We start from the raw sequence: 22,462 nt of genomic DNA on the forward strand, positions 1-22,462 counted from the left end.
TGAGCAGCTGTTGCCATGGAGACGCACAATGCATGTCATCCAAGGCTTGGTGAAATGAAGGGGCGGGGGGGCACTGATACAGCACCTTAATGAGCTGCATTTGACTACTCTGCTAGATAAAGATGTCAAACACAAAATGAGAAACGTCCGCTGATCATCATGGTCCGTCTCATTCCAGAAGTGAAGTTCATGTAATTCCTACTTTACGAGCACCTCTTACGTTACAATGTCGTTATTTGACGTAACAAATCAGGAGAGGAAAGGACGACTTCAGAGAGGAGGGGGAAGGGATATGAAGGATGGAAAAGCTTTAAAAAGAGAAGCAACAAAGGAAAAAGGAAAGGATGAATGACGGAGGCGTGAAACAGAGACGGAGACGAGGCTTCTGGACGCGTCAAACACAATCAGACTTTAACTCAGCAGACCTCTGTTTGTGTCCTCGTCAACGTTGAGACTTTGAGCTACTTCTCCTGAACTTCCCCAGGCCGTGCTGTTGTAACCTGGAACTAAACTAAACGACATACTCTCTTCCTTCAAGTCTTCCCTCGGCTGGTCAGCAGGTGTTTTATTCGGAGAACTCATTTCCCGCTCACAAGCCGCGACATCGGGTCCGGACGCACCTTTAACGAGGTCGGCCATCGATCGACGTCTCGCAGTCGGCGTTCAAGTCCATTCCAAAGATGTAAAGTCTCACTTGATGCTGGAGCTTTAGAAGCTTCACTGGAACCAAAGCGCCGAACAAAAGAACACTCGACAAGAAAGAGTCCAAATAAACCCAAGAACGAGGTTGTTTTTCTGCATTTCATCGGATCACAAAAAGCTGATTTGGCAGATGTTCTGAAGCCACGCCGTCCTTCACAGACATGAAATGCGTCGCGTGCGGCTTCAGCTTTCATGTGCTGAGTGAACGCTGCCGCCGAGGTCCCGGCCCGAGTGCGGGACGGTTGTCAGGACGTGTGAGTCCACACATCCATCCCACGCACACCTGACCAGCTCGACACTTTTCATCGTTTTTCTCTGCATTGAATTTCAGGATTTGAAGAAGAATGTTTATGTTTTCAGCTCTACCAGTTCATTCATTTATTTTATTCTGTTCACACCTTCATCTCTGGCTCTGCTCAACACACCAGCCTCATCCTCTTTATGAAGTCCTGCTGCTCCCCGTCCCGCCAAGTCATCCGTCTCTGTCCACTCTGTTCCAGGATTAATGAGCGTGCCTCCGGGCGTCTCCGCCCTGACCCGGCTGGGTCGGAGCGCAGTGAATCCCGGTGCTGTCGGGTTGGACTCGAGGCTTCGGTCGTCTGTCACGACGCCTCTGCTCTGAACCGAGAGCCACCAGCCAGTAGAGGATCCAGACCGTAGTGGACTCACGGCTACTGAACCGACCTCACGCCCCTCAGAGCACGTCCGCTCTGCTTCATTGTGTTTACTGCTGTGAGAACGTCTTCTCATTTAGACATCCAGACTTTTGAGAGAAACTCTGAGAATATTTTGAGAATCACTCTCTAGTTAAGGAGACTTTTCAGTTACCGTGAGAACTTCTGCAAATCTGACGGAAGACAAACTGACGACTTCTTACAGAAGCATTGCCATGAACCAGGTCTGTGTTCTGAGCTTCATCCACAGACTGAACGGCTCTGATGAAGTCAGTCAGTGTCTCGCGGTGACCTCACCGCCGGCTGCAGGTTTGTTCAATTAGAAGCTAACGAAGCGTAGCGACCGGCGCGAGGCTCCGATGGATCTCTGCAGGTCAGAAGGAAATCAACGTGAGAGAACAGATCATCATCCGTTGTGCCTGAGATACAGAGGAGTGGAAGCATCTCAATCTCAATGCAACGCTTATAGTAATATAATAAACCACACACGACATCTATACTCATCAGATGAGCTCCCGCTGGCTGTGTTACGTCTGTGATATATTAAAGATGAATGACCATTTTAAAGCTTGAAATACTTATTATAGAATACGTATTGTCAGCTCACCACCAACAATGTTTTTATGGAGACATGTTTACTTTTTGCTCTGTCAAAGCACTTTGTAAACTTTTAAAGGTGATATATAAATACAGTTATTATTATGATTGATAGAAGACTAAATTAAACACAGATACATCCCAAACGATCTCATACTAAAACTACAACATCATAACTGCAGGATACAGGACGGGACATCTTTTTAAATTATTCTTTTTATTATGTGCAGCTCCTAATGTTTTGACAAAGTGTTTTTTGTTTGTTGTGAAATTCGTTTTGTATTATTGGCATGTGTACTCCTGGCCAGTAGGGGGCAGTACCACGGCTATGCTGTCCATTAAACACGGTCTCAGTTGTGGGCTGATGCTGAACTCAGTGGCCCAGATGTTGACTCTGAATTAACACGTGTGTCCTGCTGGCAGCGCAGTGTTCTCAGGAGCTCTTTGGTGGAACGCTGGCAGGTCTGCTTGCTGTGATTGGACGACGTTTCTCTTTCCCTCCAGACAAAGAGAGGCACTGAGCCGAGGTGTGTGTGTGTGTGTGTGTGTGTGTGATGCTGACACTGATTGCTTGTATCCCGTCCTGCTGGTCCAGTGATGGCTTTCCCGGCCTCAAGGGCGTTCAGGTGACAAATTGCTGCCGTTGGCGGGCGAAACCCTCGGAGAGCCGATCACATGGTGTCATGGAGAGGTTGAGGCTCGGTGGAGGGAATGCTGAATCACACAGCTGTGGACTGTATGCAGTGTCTCAGCCCAACATGTGACATCCGACACGATGCACAATCATCATGTGGTTCCACCCGCTCACACATGTTATGAGACAACACGACTCACACAGGCAGAGAATGAGAGGAAATACTTCCAATGCTTTTCCTCATGGAGGGTTTCATTTCACCGATCCTTCTGAAAAACTAATACTGAGGTTCTCTCGCCGTCAAGTAATATCAATATCAGGATACATCAATGAACATCCTCCCACGTAAACAAAGACAGAAAGACCTTTATTTTGATAGAATTCAACAACTCCAACTCCCATGCACCTTCCCCTGGTACCTGGTCAGATGGCCAAAACACCTGAAGGGCGACAGCAAATATTCCTGAACGAGAGGCTTCAAAACCTGATTCCTTTAGTTAAATACAAATAAAAGAGATTATAGTTGGTAAGGCAGCAAAACAACATTATTATATGATTGGATCATTATTAAACTAATACTCTACATGAGCAGTGTGGAAATAAGTCTCATTGACGGTGACTTCTGGGATTTAAGAAAATAAAACACATACATACACATATATATATATGTGTATGTATGTATATATATGTATGTATATATATGTATATATACATATATATATATGTATATATACATGTATATATACATAAATATATATATATGTATATATATATATATGTATATATATATACATATATATATGTAAATATATATATATGTATATATATATACATATATATATGTAAATATATATATATGTATATATATATATATTTACATATATATATACATATATGTATATATATATATATATATATATATGTATATATATGTATGTATCCTCGTGAGCACCGACCCTCTCCTCCACTCACAGGCAGCTGGTCTCAGTGACGCTCGCTCCCCGCGGACGACCACGATGATAATTAATGGCTTTGGAATTTGGGTCAATAAATCTGGTTTTCATAACTCCGGTAAACAAACCGTAATGGCTGCTCATTATCTAAAAACGAGAGCGTCTCTCCGCTTCCCTCCGGGACGCTTAACACCGTGATCTGTCTTCATCGCGCGTTAATAACTTGAACAGGCCTGCAGTGTGACGCAGGCCGCGGCTGATTGATGATTGAACCGGTGTCAGAGGGCCGGTATTGATCGATGAGTGAGCGATGTCCTTTAGGGAGAATGGATGAGAAACACAGATAACACCATAACACCCACAGGTAGTCTGCTTCATTTACTGTGTTCCCTCGTGTCCTTCCCCATCGGATCATCGATATTTCACTCATCGAATCTGCTTCTAGTCTCATGGATGAAACTGCAGTTGTAAAAGAAATGTCCTGTCCCTTTAAGACTGACCAGTGATTTAATAATCCTTCAAACTCATAAGGTTATTACACACATGTGTTTAAAGTGTCAATATATTTTTCAAACTGTCAATATATTCCACAGCAGGAAAAACAGGGTCAATTTTGAGGTTATTATTCTTTAAAACTTGACAAAAGCAGATCCACTCCTCCTCTTCCTACCTTTCACAATAAAAGCCTGCTACCTTACATACTAGTATCCGTTTTATTTGTATTTAACTAAAGAAATCAGGTTTGAAGACTCCAGTTCAGCAATATTTGCCATTTTGGTTTTTGGCCATCTGAGTACCACGGTAGAGACCTGTCAATCACCGTGTAGCCCCGCCCTAAAAGCATACCCATATTCATTTCAGTTCATTCATCATTCTTCCTTTCCTTTTCCTTTTATTCCTTCCTGTATGTCTTGCCGTCCTTTCTATTCCTTCTTCCCTCCTCCGCCCTTCTTCTCCTTTCTCACCTCATCTCGTTCTGCTTCGGTTCACAAACTTTTTGATTTGGCTGAAGTGTGACTGTGGCAGCCATATTTGTCTTCCACTCATCTTTCCGTCCATTAGCGACGGAGCAGAGAGGCGTTGCTGAACCTCATTTCCTTTGGAATGACCCTAATTACACGCTCAGGAAATCTAAGATAATTAGCACTCAGGATTTGAGATTTGGTCCTTAACTCCTCGATGATGAGGTCATCCAAGTGCGTCAGTTCGCCCTGAGGAGGAAACGGGGAAAAGTTACGACGACTGTCGACGACCTGAGATGTTTTCCTCTGAAGTTTACAACATTAGCTCGTTGTGTTCATCGACTCAATGAGGGAAACTCAGAGTCCATAATCTATAAAACCTACAAGAATCTGTCTTCAGTGAAGCGTTTTAAAATCTTTGGTGGAGCTGTTTTCCTTCAATTTCCCAGAATACCTCACTGTAACGTCATTGCCATCGGAGTAGTGGAGACATATTGTGTCTTTCGATATATGAAATACACTTTTCACTTCAATGCGACCGACTTCCTGAAATACAATCCAGCCTCCCTGTGGATGATGTCATGACCTCGTCCGCTCACGACGTCTCAAAGCCGAGAGCAGCGCGAGAACTCGACTCTGCTGCTGAAAACAACCGGAGTGACGTCACAGAGAACAGCACTGAATCACCATCAGTCTGTATCGAGCAGACAGAAGGAGAGATCAAACCAGATCTTCATCGACCTCTTCCAACCGCTGAGTTTGCTCCCATGAGGCCGAGGGGCCACAGATGACTTGATGGTGGGACCGCACGAGTCATTGTGATTGGCTCGTTCCAAGGCCGGGGACAGCTGCTCCGCCGGCTGCTGAAGCTCCACCAGGTGAAGCTCCACCAGGTGAAACTCCACCAGGTGAAGCTCCACCAGGTGAAACTCCACCAGGTGAAGCTCCACCAGGTGAAGCTCCACCAGGTGAAACTCCACCAGGTGAAGCTCCACCAGGTGAAGCTCCACCAGGTGAAGCTCCACCAGCTGAAGCTCCACCAGGTGAAGCTCCACCAGGTGAAGCTCCACCAGGTGAAACTCCACCAGGTGAAGCTCCACCAGGTGAAACTCCACCAGGTGAAGCTCCACCAGGTGAAGCTCCAGCAGGTGAAACGCTGTCATGTGGATTTTCTAGCCGTGGCGTTTTTTTGTGCTGCGATGCCCAAATTCACAAATGTTCGATAATCGACTCTAATGAATGAGGTTAGTGGGACGAATGACTTTGTGTGTACTGTTCAGACATCAGTCAGGGAGAGTAACCTGTGTTCACTGATGTTTGTACATGAACTCTCATATGTCATGTTTATCTTTAAGCGTCAGTACAATCACCAGTGAAAGTAAACAGCTCCGTAAGTCCTTCTGCTGGTGTGAATCAAAAACAAGAGTATGTGAAAAGACAAGAAGATAATGACCAACTATTCTGATAATTAATGAATTATTTTCATGTAAAAATAGCCTCTTAAATATGAAGATTTCCTGCTTTTTTCATTTTATATCATATTAAACTGCATGAATATCTTTGGGGTTTGGAGTGCTGTGTTAGTTTATTGACAGCAGCATATAACAGCATTTTGTTTCTTAATATCTGCCCTTACATGTTGAAGCTTTGGGACTTTGTGGTTTGAAGATGAGGACTGATGAGGTTATATTTGGCCTCATACAACGGTTCGTACTCCAATAACTCAGGTAACATGCTGCTCCTTGCATCTATACAGTCTTTTCAAAATAAACTTCCGTCTTCACAGGAAGACGGAACATTTAGGATTAAGCAACAAAACTACTTTGTGAGCTTTAGAAAAAGAAGCTGGTTTTGGTCAAAATAATTACGTAAGAGCCGTTACTGAAGTAGAGAAGTTGCGTGACGACAAAAAATAAAATCCACGTTGACTTTTCGTTTCACACGAGGAACAAACAGCAGTGTGCTCGAGGAAAGAGCCATGTTAGTTCTTTAGTAGATCTTTAAGAAAAATGTAAGAACATTACATTGATCTTAAATTACTAAATATAAAAAAATCCAAACTGAATTGCTTCATATGGCCGTCTCTAAAAGACAAAATACAAAGATGCATTCATACACAATACAGACACCATGAAATAATTGAACCCTTCTCCATGAACTACGTTGTCAGCATGCAGGACTTCAAGGTAGCTGTCAGCTGACCCGCTGCTGATGTGTGGAACACCCCCCACCTCACGCACACACGCACACACACACACACACACACACACACACACACACACACACACACACACACACACACACACACACACTACATGCAGGGTTAAGGATATTCCTCGTCAAACACAAGGTTCTGCATCATAAGCACCGTGAGTCCCCCCCCCCCACCAGCTGCTGCTACTTTATGATGATCTTGTGTTCTCGTGGAATCCTCCGACTCAAAGATGAAACCGAGTTCCCGCCTGATGGTTGAGGAGTGTCTGTGTGTGTGTGTGTGTTCTTGTACTTGCTACATAGTGAGGACCGAATGTTTTCAACCACAGAGTGAGGACTCTTTTTGATATTGAGGACATTTAGGCTGGTCCATGATAGAGTTACTTTTAGGTTTAGAGTTGGGGTTGGTTTTCAGCATTTAGTTGCGATATGGAAATGAGTGTGTTCACAGAGTTAGAAGTACAGGTGTGTGTGTGTGTGTGGACTTTGGGTGTCCAAGTATCCCAGAATGCATCAACGAATGGAAAAACTTGAGCTCAGATCACAGCTGTTGTTTTCATCCTACAGCTGTTATCTCACTAAATTAAGTTTTGAATGAAATATGCACGTGACATCTTCAGAGATGTATTTTGTTGCAGCCACATTTGTTGGTCTTAAGGTGAAGTTAGGCTTCATGGTTCTCTGGACTCAAAGGTGGAGTCGGTAGTTCTGGAGAAACAGTTTTTGATATTCAATCATCCAAGGACTTTCCTGTCCTGAGCATGAGCACAAACGCCTGCTGCTGATTGGCTGGAATCGTGTTGTGTGGCTGGGCTGTGAATGAACACCGGATTTGATCAAATGTTGCAGTTTGTTGCTGTGACTGATTGAGCTGTTTCTGTAGTTCGATGTGTGGCAGAGAGTTCTTCCACTTCTGCACTCCTAAAACCCTCCGTCACACTCCGGTGAATCAAACGGAAGCTATCCTCCATGACTGTCACCGCGGTCTGACGCTGCTTCCAAACTTCTTCTCATAAAGAACGCCGTCTCTCATCTCGTCCTGGTGACTGCAGTCATTAACGCCGCGCATGCCGCCGCTGTCCTCTTCCCACCGCTGTTTGCGTATCGCCGAGCAAATTAACTGTCAGAATTGCATCGTCTGCGCTCCCGTTATTGAATCTCGCCGGCAAATTGGTTGTTAGGAATCCTCGGGGGTGGTATCAGCTCCGGGGAGCCCGGCAGGGCCGAGCCTCCGCTGGCAAGATGGATATAAAGTGGATTAATGGGGGGGGGGGGGGGGGGGGGCAGAGAGAGAGCGAGAGAGACTCTCATCATTACCAACACATAACCTCCAATAACAAATTAAAACTAAACATTCACACAGAGCTGGATTCAAGTTTAACTGATTGAATATCAGTTAATAATAATAATAATAATATTGAGTTCAGCTCAACTTATTATCGAGTTTTCAGTGATTTTGAAATATTTGTGTAATTATTGAAATTCAATATTCATATTGTTTCATAAACAAAGAGATAAAAAATCAGCTCAAACCCAAAGACACAAACAGACACAAACAGACCTCAGATTGACTCATAGAACAACTACATAGACACAACATGACCACAAACTACAAAGTGGTGCTTAACAGCTGCAAAGAGACACAGCGGGACCACAAAACAACCACAGACAAAACATTATTCACAAACTATTACAAAGAGACACAAATAAACTACAAAGAGACACAAATAAACTACAAAGAGACACAAATAAACTACAAAGAGACACAAATAAACTACAAAGAGACACAAACAACTACAAAGAGACACAAATAAACTACAAAGAGACACAAATAAACTACAAAGAGACACAATAAACTACAAAGAGACACAAACAACTACAAAGAGACACAAATAAACTACAAAGAGACACAAATAAACTACAAAGAGACACAAATAAACTACAAAGAGACACTTCATGACCACATCTTCTCTTCTCTTATCTTATCTTATCTGCTCTGCTCTGATCTGATCATATCTTATCTTATCTTACATTATCATTTATCTTATCTTATCTTATCTTACATTATCATTTATCTTATCTTATCTTATCTTACATTATCATTTATCTTATCTTATCTTATCTTACATTATCATTTATCTTATCTTATCTTATCTTACATTATCATTTATCTTATCTTATCTTATCTTATCTTACATTATCATTTATCTTATCTTATCTTATCTTACATTATCATTTATCTTATCTTGTCTTGTGGCATTCTCTGCGCTGCAGGTTAACACGTTGTAATAAACGCGTTGTTAAGGTTTCCGGTGCTTAACCGCTGTGTGAGAATCAATAAGTGAACCGCTCACCGCCTTAACCTCCTGTTTCCCAGAGTGCACCAGGTGGTCATGGGTCTGCTCTCCAGCAGCTCCACCAGGCCTGAGTTAGACGAGCTGAAGAAGCATTAAGAGCTTTTCTGAGGGTTTCAAAGTCCCAAATATCAGTGTGACGACACGTCCTACATAGAAAGGTAATTCATAAATGTGTGATTTATTCAGAAATAAGAGCTTTTCCTCTCATTCCTGAGCTGAAAGAGATAACGCACTAAATAAAAGTGCTTATTCTGGACTTTTAAAGTGAGCAGCAGAGCTGTAGCTCCCTCTGGTGGCAGCATGAAGACATCGCCTCCTGTAGGACAAAGTGAACACATACTTACGTACTTTATGTATTCATCACTGCCCTGTTGGTTGTTCTGTGTCTCTGAAGGTTTCTGATCGTTCTGGGATGTTTGATTCTGGCCATTCTGACGACATTCAAGGAACACGAGAACGTGTCGGCTCACCTGCTCGTCATTGTGGTACGAGGACGAGGATCTCTCTCCTTCAATCTGTGAACTTTAACCTTTTCCTGTTACGTGGAAAATATCATTCAGTGCCTCATGTTGACCCAGCTCATGTTTACACTGAAGTTTTTATCTTTAAAACATACATTTACAAAACAGGATAATATTTGCTCTTACAGAGTTTAACTTTAACAAATAAAGTTCACTTGTTTTGCACCTTTTCTTTCCTCAAAGAGTTTCACACGAAACTGTGAAAAAACATTTCGTAAAAAACTAAAATGTCACAAAATGTAAAACTTTCTTGTCTGTGATTCTGATGTTTAACCGAAACGCGACTCGTTTCCTCTTTCCCCGTCCAGGAAACATTCGCCATCTTCATCTTCGGAGCAGAGTTTGCTCTGAGGGTCTGGGCGGCGGGATGCTGCTGTCGCTACAAAGGATGGAGGGGGAGGCTGAAGTTCGCCCGCAAGCCTCTGTGCATTCTGGGTAAACATGTGGAATCCTAAAATAGTGATGAGCAGCAGAGAAACCTTCGTTGTACGAAGAACAGAGGATGAGAAGTAGCATCATGTACCAGGTGCTGTCTGCTCCATGCTGACTCAGCACATGATTTACATATTTGACTCTTGATTACAAAAGCCTCTTTAGCGGTTGTGCATTTTCCTGTGGTCCATGAACACATACGAGAAGCAAGAATCTGGACTTAACTGATGAAAAATCAACATAAAGAACATAAAGAACACGTAGCTGCACTAAGAACAAAGACAATATGTCAAAACAGAAACTAACCCTGTAAAGCAGCTCAATGGCGATTCATTAAAAAGATGCTGGATTTATAAAAACAGTGAAGTTCAGTGATTAATGGCTCAGATCGCAACATGAATTTGATTGAAATAAATTGATAAATTGATTTCCTGAGAAACAGCCTGATATATTTACTGTCTTTGGAAACGCTGTGATCTCCACTGGAATTTAAAGAGAGCGGGTTTAATGTGATTAATGCATTAAGACAACGATAACCTGAGTATTGACATTATCAACACTGAGGGGGATACGTGTTGTCTTACTTATTGCTGCTGACGTTTGACAAACTAAATCGTATTAACGTCTGTTCTGTTCAATCAGCTCTCATTAGGAGCTCCTCCAACGCGCACTCATCAGTCCACGAAGAGGAGTGATGAGTGTCGGGTCAGACTCGTTGGAGACGGGGATGAAAGCCTCACACACGCAGAAGCTTTTGTGAATCTTTCTGTGCCGCCTCTCGTCCGTCTCAGACATCTTCGTGCTGATTGCCTCGGTGCCGGTGGTGGCGGTGCGGAACCAGGGCAACGTGTTGGCCACGTCCCTGCGCAGCCTGCGCTTCCTGCAGATCCTGCGGATGCTGCGCATGGACCGGAGAGGAGGGACCTGGAAACTGCTGGGGTCCGCCATCTACGCTCACAGTAAGGTAGGAACGGACCCGGACTCTGCTTGATCGTACTGGTGCTGACGAGCTGCAGGATTCAGTGTGAAGCAGTTCAAACTGGGTGAGGAGGAGGAACGAAAGGAGCTGAAGTGAAAGCACTGAAAGGAGTTGCAAAGGCCTTTGAAGTGTAAGCATGCAAGACGAGTTCATGTGTAACGAAAAGTGTGAGGGGGCCTGAAATCATGTCTCCATGAAGCTCTACGGCCGCTAAGGTCCAATAAAGCACCTGAGCCCTGCGTGCAGATGCCTGATGTAAGTGAACGTGCGATGGTGTCTGTGTAGGAGCTGATCACAGCCTGGTACATCGGCTTCCTGTCCCTGATCCTGGCGTCTTTCCTGGTCTACCTGGTGGAGAAGGACGACGTCTCCATGGACGTGCCCAACCACGACGACCCCACCGCTCGGCCCACACCGCAGGACTTCGACACCTACGCCGACGCACTGTGGTGGGGGCTGGTACGTACATCACATCATCTACCATACTACATTTGAATCTACTTTTTAAGGACTAAGACAAAACAAATATATAAGTTATAAATCCTAACCGCCGACATTCCTTAAATCCAGACTAGGAGCTGAAGGGAGGCAGAGGAACCTGAGTAATCGTCTCATGTTCCGTCAGCATATCGGGACACTTGCATGACAAACGTTTTTATTTGTATTTTGTTGAACGTAGCTTTCATGCACATGTCATGGAAGACGTGTAGTCTGAGCAGTCTTCTTCTATGTGGGATGAAATAAAGAAATAACGTTGCTCAGTTTTTGTTCCCAACACTGCGATCATCTCGTGTGTGATCCTCCAGTCTTTCTGCTGAACACTGGAGGTAGATGGTGCAAAATGTTTCTGTCTTAATTAAAGTGACAAAATCTTCCATTGGGGTGAAATTATCTCACAAATACCAACAATCGTTTGGTTTTAGATGCTTTGATACTGACACATTCTGTGAACAACCTAAATTGAAACTGAAGAACAAGTGAAATTATAAAATCTGAAATGTTAAATGTGAGATTAAGTGACCTGTTAAAGAGATGACTTTTGCTTTGAGCTTGTATTTCCTTTTGTCGGCTGTGGATTTGGCTGCAGCCTGGAGGACAATAGCATTTTGGCTGTGATACAACTGTGACATCTGCCAAAAAACAATGCCAGCAGGGAAGCTCCAACTTCAACATTCAGCTGCTTCAAAACGTGATATTCTGTTGGAAAATAAAAAACATACAAACTGTTAGCTGTTAGCTGTTAGCTGTTGGCTGTTATAATAACAATATCTCCTGTCAAACAGTCAACTCAGACATTTAGAAAAGTAACTTTGAGAAAAGTCTTTATTTCTCTTCTTTTTGTCAGATCACGCTGACCACCATCGGTTACGGGGACAAGACCCCAAAGACGTGGGCTGGGAGGCTGCTGGCCGGCACCTTTGCTCTGATCGGAGTGTCCTTCTTCGCTCTGCCTGCTGTGGGTTCTCTCTCCTGTGTAGTGCATCTTCATAGCATAGCATTAATTAATGACTAAAGTCAGAGTAAAACCATACAATCAGAAGAGGATCTGCATTCATCAGAGTCCCCGTGACATCCAACATCATAGCGCTGCTCTGTTAGCAATCTGAGGTCCTGTCTGTCACCAATGTTTGCATTAAACACATCTAGCGTTTAAGAGAATCAATACAGTATCACAAAACATAATACACTTCATTTGTGCATCTCTTTGTGTTTGTTTTGTGCATCTTTGAGGTTGTTTTGCCCCTTTTTCATAGACATTGTAAGACTCTTTGTGTCTCTTTGTAGTTATTTTGTGACTCTTTGTAGTTGTTTTGTGACTCTTTGTGGTTGTTTTGTGACTCTTTGTGGTTGTTTTGTGTCTCTTTGTGGTTATTTTGTGACTCTTTGTGGTTGTTTTGTGACTCTTTGTGGTTGTTTTGTGGTTATTTTGTGTCTCTTTGTGGTTGTTTTGTGTCTCTTTGTGGTTGTTTTGTGTCTCTTTGTGGTTATTTTGTGTCTCTTTGTGGTTGTTTTGTGTCTCTTTGTGGTTGTTTTGTGTCTCTTTGTGGTTATTTTGTGACTCTTTGTGGTTGTTTTGTGTCTCTTTGTGGTTGTTTTGTGTCTCTTTGTGGTTGTTTTGTGTCTCTTTGTGGTTATTTTGTGTCTCTTTGTGGTTGTTTTGTGTCTCTTTGTGGTTGTTTTGTGTCTCTTTGTGGTTATTTTGTGACTCTTTGTGGTTGTTTTGTGTCTCTTTGTGGTTGTGTTGTGTCTCTTTGTGGTTGTTTTGTGTCTCTTTGTGGTTGTTTTGTGTCTCTTTGTGGTTGTTTTGTGACTCTTTGTGGTTGTTTTGTGTCTCTTTGTGGTTGTTTTGTGTCTCTTTGTGGTTATTTTGTGTCTCTTTGTGGTTGTTTTGTGTCTCTTTGTGGTTATTTTGTGTCTCTTTGTGGTTATTTTGAGTCTCTTTGTGGCTGCTTTGTGTCTCTTTGTGGTTATTTTGTGTCTCTTTGTGGTTGTTTTGTGTCTCTTTGTGGCTGCTTTGTGTCTCTTTGTGGTTGTTTTGTGTCTCTTTGTGGTTATTTTGTGTCTCTTTGTGGTTGTTTTGTGTCTCTTTGTGGCTGTTTTGTGGTTGTACATTGTAAGACTCTTTGTAAGACTCTTTGTGTCTCTTTGCAGATGTTTTGCATTTCGTCTTTTTGTCTCTTTGTAGTTATTTTGAGCGTCTTTGTTGGGGTTTTTCCCATTTTCTTGGACATTTTGAGTGTCTTTGTGTTAGTTTTTGTCGCCATTTTGCATCTCTTTTTATTTATTTTGGTCTCTTTGAAGTCAATTTGAGTCTTTTTGTTTTTGCATCTTTTCGTAGCCCTTTTGAGTGTCTTTGCATCGTCTCTTTGTCGCTCTTTTTGCATCTCTTTGTCGTCATTTCATATTTCTTTGTGGACATTTTGAGTACGAGTCTCTTTGACCGAGTGCCCGTTCGACCCGTTCAGTAGTCCATCCATGCCTGCTAGTATTCATGCACAGTAGACAGATCGAGGCAGCCGTGTTGCTGACTGTGTGTTGTGGCTGCAGGGCATCCTGGGTTCAGGCTTGGCTCTGAAGGTCCAGGAGCAGCACAGACAGAAGCACTTTGAGAAGCGCAGACATCCAGCCGCCGGGCTCATCCAGGTGAGACCTGACATCAGCTGTTTGTGTGCAGCTCACTCAATCACAGTCAAGATCAAAAGAGGTCACGACTGTTTAACCGCGACATCACTTCCTGTTTCACTCAAGTCTGCCTGGCGATATTATTCCACCAATCCAATCAGGGACGACCTCATCGCCACGTGGAGGTTTTATGAAACCATCATCTCTCTCCCCTGTTTCAGGTACGTCACTCCAAATGTGAAACATCCCTCTAATATTCCAGATGGGCCGGTTTCATGAATAACACGGCTCACAGAGGTTTCATTGATTACATTACGATGCGTTCAAGCTCCATTCAGTAAAGATCCGTGTTGGTAAATTAAAACGTCAACATGAAGTCTTCAAATGTAATCTTATCAAATGTAGTTTTTGGTGAGAAACTTGAATAAATTCAGTTGTATGAAGGAGATTTTTTTCATATATATTAGATATTAGAGATGAATTATGAGCTGTTCAACACATTTGTTTTTAGCCCTCTGGTGTAGAAGCAGCACTTGTTTTTGACTTGTACACAAGTGTCGGGATGTAAAAGATGCTATCGCCACATGTCAAGTTCATTGAACGCCGCACTATGTGAACCAAATCGTACATTTGGGGAGATATTTAATGCCTAAAGGCTGAGATCAGTAATATATGTCTCTTCAGCAGCCTCGTATGGAGGGAACGTTCCCAGCAAATACTCAGAGCCGGCCTGACCACGTGTTTAGCTGTTGAGCAATGATTGGCTCCTTGTTGCCGCTTTAGCATCTTTAAGACCTTGTTCTACACACCAAGTGGTTAAATATACATAAATAAACAATATATGTCATATTAATATTTATAATTTAGGACAAATGTACAAAAGAATTCATGTAAAGTTTGACCTCAAAGAGATAAAAGTCATTTGAAGCGTGTTTGAAGTTGTAGAGGAAGATGTTTCAGCTCTTCTGTGTTCTCAGTTGTTCTTGTAAACGTGTCTTTCTCTCTCCATCCACAGGAAGGATCAGCTGGAGGCCATGGCGAGGTGGGTGACTGTTGTTTCTTCTGTGCTGTAAATCACACAGAGGGTCTTTGATGAGCCCCCTACACGCTGGAAAGACTAATGAAGGCGTCCCAGAATACCCCGACCACCTTTAAATAGCTTCCTGTGATAATTCACAAGTCAAATAATTCTAATCTAATTTGGTAAATATGTGAACGGTGATATTTATCTCCCACTCGACCCGCTCTGTAACAGCCACATCAGCTGCTCTCATGACGTTTAGGCAGAGAGATGTTTTAGAAAGCTATTAGTGAGACATTAGTTATGTTTCATGTATGAACGACGGTTTAGAGCGAGTAATCAGTGAGACGAGGTCTTTAGGTTTGATGATGATCCTCTTCCTTCACCATGTGGAGCGACATTAATGAGTCTCTGCACTCACAACCTGTCCAGTGACATCTCATTGAGATAAATGTTCCTCATCTTCATGAGCCGCTGACACGCTGTCTCGAGTCTATCGCAGGAATCAATACGCAGTCCTTTCTGCTGACCTCGGTGTAACGACGTGACTGCACATCTGGCGACGTGTTTCACAGCGTTAGCAGATGTTCCTCCATCAGGACACGCGTTGTTATTGTTGTGGGGATCAAAGCTGTGACCTGAGAGTTAAAACACTCTTCCTGCTGCTGTCTACTATCTTTTGGGAAGAGCTGAGATGATACCAGCTACGATGACACCGGCGTTATCATGGAAACATGAAATTATAAAAGACCTTTTCACATGTACGTACATTGTAAATCAAGATCATAGTCAGTGTTCCATAACCTGCAATGAAAAGAGGACAAACAGGCGGATCAGCTGGGAAATTATCAGTCTGACATTATCTTGTTGCTCTGAGCGAAGAGGTGGACGACGGCCAGAAACTACAAGAGAGCTGCCAGCTCCAACAAGAGGGCGATAAGCCACTTCCTGTGTGTGAGAGTGTGTGTGTGTGAGTGTGTGTGTGTGTGTGTGTGTGTGTTTCACTGCACTGAACGATACGAGACCTGTTATCTGAGTTTTCCAGTGCTTTTGTGTGGTCTACTCCACACAGCACTGAGAGAAAGTTGTATCCCATCTGAGAGTGAATGTTGACGCTTCAGCCCTGTGGAGTGAGGACGTGTGTTCCCTAACTTAGTCCAGTCGGCCCTCCTTTCCTCTCAGAGTTGGTTTAGGACCTTTACATCTTTACAGTGCAGAAGTTACCAGAACTAGACGAGTGCAACTCAGTAGTTGTGTGACTGAATACAACCAGTGCTGTGAAGCGTTGTCAGACATACTTCATTCAAACTCAAAATAAGCAGCGACGTAACGTTACACAAGCAATGGGCTCAAAGTCGTCGTATTATACACTTGATACAATTGTGCCAAAAGCACAGCGGTGAACTCAACCAGCTGAGTGGTGGTGAGGTACTCAGCTGTGTGTGTCGTTCTGCTAGCTGCTAAACACGCCGTCCAAAACAATACAAGTGAGCCGCAGATCGGCCGAGAGGTAAGTTCTGTTAGCTGTTAGCTGTTAGCCAAACACATAAAATAACTAGCTTTGTTAGTTACCCCCCCCCCCCCCCCCCCTAAATATCCTGTATATATTTTAAGTGAATCAAACCACTTGGCGTTGCCCCGGAGGCCCACCAGATGGCGCTCTGGTGCTCCCGGCCCAGTTGTTGAGAATCATCCGTAGAACCTGATGGTTTGACTCTAACGTGTCTGATGGTATCACGTTCCCCAGATGTTGCTACAACTCAGCATCTAACTTGGTGAAAACCATTCTATAATAACAGTTTGAAACGATTGGGAAAAGAACTACGAAAGTGGACTAAAGTGGATTTATCTCTTAATATTGTCACTGCAGGTCCGTTGAGGTAAAGTGAACCTACATGCAGGTGTGGGTGTTGGGACGGCGGCGCTGTGGGAGAGAAGGAGCATTAGTGGTCCCTTTTGTGAGCCACGGGATAATCACATGTCATCTTTCTCTTTATTTGGTGGAGAAGCAGTCAGAAAGAGATTCTCTCTTCCTTTAAACCTTCCTATTCTGCAGCCTCTCAGCGCCATAATCTGCTGTCCCTATTCTGCCCCGAGGCCACAAAGAGGCTCATATTGTGTGTCTGCTGTGGGAGCAAAGTCGCTGAGAACGCTCCACCTTTCAGAGGCCCCGTTCAGGCTGTTGTCAGCTCTGGTTACCCCGCCTCTTCCAAGGCACACAGGAGTCTTATTTTACCCAGGAGCTCTGGTCTTTGTGCTGCCAAATATTGCCAGCTATTGGACGATAAAGGAGGCCGGTACCTCGCAGCACTCTGAGGCTTCCTCATGCCAGGAGAACAGCATTGTTACGTTGAGGCAGCAGACCATGACGACTTTAACTCCTCTGTGAGAGGAAGTTAAGATTCAAGGAAAGACTGGAGAGACTAGAGAGACTAGAAGAGGCATTCCTTGAGAAGATGCTGGTGTTATTTGGTTCTTCTTCAGAATGCGAGAACACAAATATGCCCCAAGAAAGTGTAGGAAGAGCCACAACCCAGTGCGCATGTCCAACAGGCTAAGATCTGGTACGTTTACTTTGGATCGCATAACTAATGTCATAACTACATGTGAAGATTGTCCCTAAAAAGCTGCTCAAAACCTTAGAAGCCTAAATAACTTGTGGGTGGGTTGTAGATGAAACCCTTGGAATAAAATAATGTTCTGGGTAGAACCCTCTGGCCGGGTTCTTATTTTAAGAACCGTAGAAGGTGGAAAGGTTTCGGATAAAACCTCTCAAAGGACATTCTGGGGAGAAACTGTCACAGAAGGTTCTTTATCACCCTTTATGTTGGGTTCTCGGTAGAACACTCTGAATGTGTTCCAGGTGGAAACTTTACAAAAGGCCAAAGAACCCGATATGGTTCTAGTTAGCGTCTTTATTTCCAAGAGTTCAACCTGCAGACTTCTACTTGTATCACCTGAAGTGGGTTGAAACAAACAAGCAAACGTGGATGAACTGTCTGTAATCTCCCCTCTGTGGAGATGCTTTGAAGCCTGGACCTGTATGGACTAATAACAATCATTCTCAACAAGACACACGTTAAAAGAAATTACTTTACCAGACTGTATCTCTTCTCCCCTTTTTTGTCCCATTTCAGCCAAAAACTGAGTTTACTGGAGCGTGTTCGCCTTCCCAATGCGCGGACATCGGTTGGGACGGGCAAGCGGCTCACGGGTCACACCGACTTCATCGTGGAAAGTCCCTCCAAGGAGCCGAAACCTGCCGGCTTCAGTAACCGCGAACGCTTCCGCACCGCCTTCCGCATGAAGGCCGCACTCCGCCAGAGCTCCGAAGGTATCAAATAAATGGCACGACCAGCGTTGGTAGAAAGTTGGAGTTTGGTTTAATAGATTTAGGTCGTTTAGGTCATCATCGTATTCACCGTCGATGGATATGCGTCTTTGTGTGTTTTTTCTTCGTCAGATAGCGGAGCCCTGGCAGAAACAGCCTCAGAGGAGCGGGGCTTCCCCCCAGACATCCTCATGGAGGAGATGATCCCCACACTGAAACTGGTCATCAGGGCAGTGAGGTCAGCAGCTTTACATGTCTGTCCTCCAGCAAAGTCCCAGTGAAACAGCATTTACAGCTCTTTCTCTGTCCATGAATCCTTGATCGTTTGAAAAATGTAACGTGATATTATTTTCTCACTCTTGCTTACTGTGTGCTGGTAAATCTATAGGCCACACCGTTGACATAATGCAGGAATTGAATCTGGTGTGAGGGCCTGTGAGATGAGTGATTAACCCTGTGAAAGTGCTGCTTCCTTCCACACCATTATTTTGGGGCTGAATGGGTCTGAATGGGATGCTCAGAGCTGGCGGGGTTTCAGTTTCACGACCCAAGACTTTCTGCCAAACACTGGAGCCCCTGCAGCCGCCGCCGACTCTGGGAAGAGTCGCGTTCAAGTCAGCTCAGAGTGGGACAAAAGAGGGAGCTCAGTGGGTGGCAGGGTGGGCTCCAGGTGGGAGATGACTTCAACGAACTGAAAGATGTTGGGTTTGATCCAACGTACATTCAACAAGCATTGTGTTCCTGGTCCTTGATCCCAGCTACAAGTATGTAAAGGGTGAAAAAGACTCCGGTTGACAGATGTCAGATAGAGGCCCCTCTATCTGACATCTGGGGCGAACTTGCTGGTTTAACAAAGATAGATTCTGCCGCCCATTGAAACGGTTTGGCAGCTCAGCGTGAGGTGGTTGAGATGACGCTCAGCTGCTCCAGGTCTGAGACCAGGTTTCCCCAAGACAATGAGTTTGTGTGTCTTGTTCGTTGTAGGAGAGCACGAGATCGTCTGTGCTTCATCAGCATCCTAGTTAAGTTTAAAGGTTTTCTGAGCACTCAGAACAGGGATCGTCTCACGGTTGTGTTTGAATATGTGGTATCACAGAGAGAGTGCCATTGCTTTCCAAGTTGAATAAACATTCTATGTCCAAACTGTTGATTTGAAACTCTTTGTCTCACAGGATCATGCAATTCCTCTTGAACAAGAAGCGGTTTAAGGAAACTCTGAGGCCTTACGACGTCAAAGACGTGATCGAGCAGTACTCTGCTGGACACCTGGACATGCTCTGTAGAATCAAATACCTCCAGACCAGGTCAGCAGCTGCTCTGTCTGAGTGAAGCAGATATCTCCTCTTCCTCCAGCTCATCCTGTTTCTCTTCCTTTAAGGATCGACATGATTCTGGCCCCTGGACCCCCCCTCACCCCCAAACAAAAGAAAACTCAGAAAACGCCCTTTACCTACCCGTCCAATCAGTCGCCCAGGTACAGTCACTCAAGCATTGATAGACACCACCATTTCATAAGAATATATTGTAATATTAGACTCATGAAGAAAATGACTTAAAAAATAATGCTAACTAGGTATTGTATTTACTTTACTGTACTTTGTGTACCGTGTAAAGCCCAGTATATGTTTTCGTCGCACTGTCGCATATAACAATGAATTGTTCTTGGTTGCATCTCGGTCATGTTTCTCTTAACATGTCGTACATTAGACTTTGTGGTTGTCTGTAAAGAGTTCCAATGAGAAGTGACACTGTATTTCTCAGGCAGTCGCTTTGCGCGGGTGAATTTGTCTGAACAAATGTCTGTGCAGTCCACTCAGTCTACTCAGTGTCCCTGTGTTCCAGACAGGAGTCCTACCTCGCCAAAGCCGCCTCCATGCCAGATGTTGAAGACCTAAGCATGATGGGAAGATTTGTCCGGGTGGAGCGACAGGTGAGGAATGAGAACCGCGACGCACCTCGTGAGATAAATACGAGAGTTTCTAACACTGAACCAACAAAGAACTGACGGAATATCAGCTTTGTCCGATTCAGATGCAGGTCTTGGGTACCACATGGTTTAAATCCTGAACTGAAATAAATCAGCCAAAGACAGCGGCAGTAGAACTCGGTCACACCAGAAGTTATGTCAGCAGCATTTCATACAAATACAAGTATTCTCTTCAACGGAACCACGACCGGTTGGTTTGATCACAAAGTACTTTCATGTCGATTTTAACTTTAACTTTAACACACAAATTTCGACCAATTGCAAATTTGACAGTGCTGACCTACAGAGTGCTGCAGGAATGAGTCTGAAACACAGCGATGAGTCAGCAGTTCTGCACTTTCTGTTCCCTGGTCTCAAAGTCAACGTGTTCTGTGAATGTGTTCTTGGTTAGATGTCTGAAAGAAGGTCAAGCTGAGGAGATTCTAACATTTTGTTCTACGATATAAAATAGATCAGTAAATACTTTTATGAATGAGTGAATTTAGAAGCTTTTACATGTCTTAAGAAAGAGTGTAAATGAGACGAGTAGACGTCCTCACTAGAACACGAGTCCTCCTGTAGCTCAGTGGAGGAGACGTGAAGTCATGTGACCGTCCTGGAGGTCCATTTCCTGGGAGTCCTCAACTAAAGTGAAAAACTTCTCCTCGTTTAATTCACCGTAGTCTGAAAGAAAAGATATCTGCCAGCTGTGATTGGTTGTTCCGCTCGTCTACATTGACAACAATGGATTTGAGGGCGCAAAGAAACCGTAACATGTGGACGCCTGTAGGAACCGGTTTTCTTAAAAACGGTCAATCATCTGGTGAAATGTGTCTCTGTCTCAGGTGGAGGACATGGAGAAGAAGTTGGACTTCCTGGTGGACATGCACATCCAGCACACTGAGCACCTGCAGGTGGACTCTGCCGGCGCCGCCCACATGAGCCTGGAGACCTGCAACCCGACGGGGAACGGTGAGATCCGGCGGGTTTTCTTCAACTACGCCGAGGCGTTTCCGCACATGTCGTACCAGACGCCTGTCGGCAAGGTGAATCCGTACTGTGGCAGAGGACGGGGGGCCGGAGAGGGGACCGGGTTGGCTGGAAGCCACGTTCCTCCGCACCATCACCCTCCGCCGTCACACCTCCACCAACGCCACCCTCCCGCTGCCATCCCCACCTACGCCGAGCGTCCCACAGTGTTGCCCATCAGCTCCCTGCAGGACTCGTCGGCGGGGTCGGGCAGGACCACAGGGGGGCGGGGGGCCGACTCGCCGCTCTCCATGCTGTCGGTGAACCACGAGGAGCTGGAGCGCTCGCTGAGCGGGTTCAGCATCTCTGGGGAGCGGGAGGAGGTGGGGGACTCGTCGACGGGGGCCGCGGTGGCAACCGGAGACGCCAGCTGGACGAGACCCAGACCGAGCTACCTAGCGGAGGGGGAGACGGACACGGACACGGACCCCTTCACGCCCAGTGGGGGGCCCCTGCCTCTCTCCTCCACCGGGGAGGGGTTCGGTGACGCTGTGTGGAACACGCCACCCTGACAGGTGTTTGCGTTACTGCACCGAAACCCGCAACACTTAAGTTAAGACCTTGAATCCAACCCATGCCTCTAAACCCAAATCAGCTTGGGTCGAAAGCCACACCTCTGGACCCAACCGTGCGGGGGGGGGGGAGGGGGTCGAATCCGCCTTGATGCTGCGAGGTCGTCGACCTTCAGAGGCCGATCTCCTCCACCGACCGCCGTCCAGACAGAGAGCCATGGCATCAAGACTGCCCAGACACATACATCCAATAAACAGACCGTTTGTAACGTGAAACTCTGTACAGCGCACTCTTAGAGAACATTAATATACATCCTATATACACCCAAAGCTTTATCGCTGCAAAGCCAACCGCACTGCATGTAACGCATGCGATGTTTAGTGTAGACACTGCAAAGTTCAGGATATCAGGAAACGGAGGAAGCGATTGAATGGATACATATACTTGCTATGCC

At 44.7% G+C, this 22,462-nt stretch overlaps 1 protein-coding gene across 1 annotated transcript in view; it reads left to right on the plus strand.

Annotated features, from left to right (window-relative positions):
* kcnq3 (potassium voltage-gated channel, KQT-like subfamily, member 3) overlaps positions 1 to 22,007 on the plus strand; it is a gene marked incomplete at both ends in the record, with an annotated part of 65,719 nt that extends 43,712 nt beyond the window's left edge. Inside the window, 14 exons of the mRNA XM_079285801.1 lie at positions 9,488 to 9,578; positions 9,923 to 10,049; positions 10,838 to 11,010; positions 11,311 to 11,484; positions 12,371 to 12,481; positions 14,074 to 14,169; positions 14,275 to 14,369; positions 15,164 to 15,190; positions 18,307 to 18,503; positions 18,633 to 18,738; positions 19,673 to 19,804; positions 19,879 to 19,974; positions 20,343 to 20,430; positions 21,312 to 22,007. Of these exons, the coding sequence (XP_079141927.1) occupies positions 9,488 to 9,578; positions 9,923 to 10,049; positions 10,838 to 11,010; positions 11,311 to 11,484; positions 12,371 to 12,481; positions 14,074 to 14,169; positions 14,275 to 14,369; positions 15,164 to 15,190; positions 18,307 to 18,503; positions 18,633 to 18,738; positions 19,673 to 19,804; positions 19,879 to 19,974; positions 20,343 to 20,430; positions 21,312 to 22,007 (2,209 nt within the window). The remainder of the gene's footprint in view (positions 1 to 9,487; positions 9,579 to 9,922; positions 10,050 to 10,837; positions 11,011 to 11,310; positions 11,485 to 12,370; positions 12,482 to 14,073; positions 14,170 to 14,274; positions 14,370 to 15,163; positions 15,191 to 18,306; positions 18,504 to 18,632; positions 18,739 to 19,672; positions 19,805 to 19,878; positions 19,975 to 20,342; positions 20,431 to 21,311) is intronic.
* Positions 22,008 to 22,462: the final 455 nt, after the last annotated feature.

The sequence above is a fragment of the Melanostigma gelatinosum genome (genome assembly GCF_949748355.1).
Source record: "Melanostigma gelatinosum genome assembly, chromosome: 15".
Lineage (NCBI taxonomy): Eukaryota > Metazoa > Chordata > Actinopteri > Perciformes > Zoarcidae > Melanostigma > Melanostigma gelatinosum.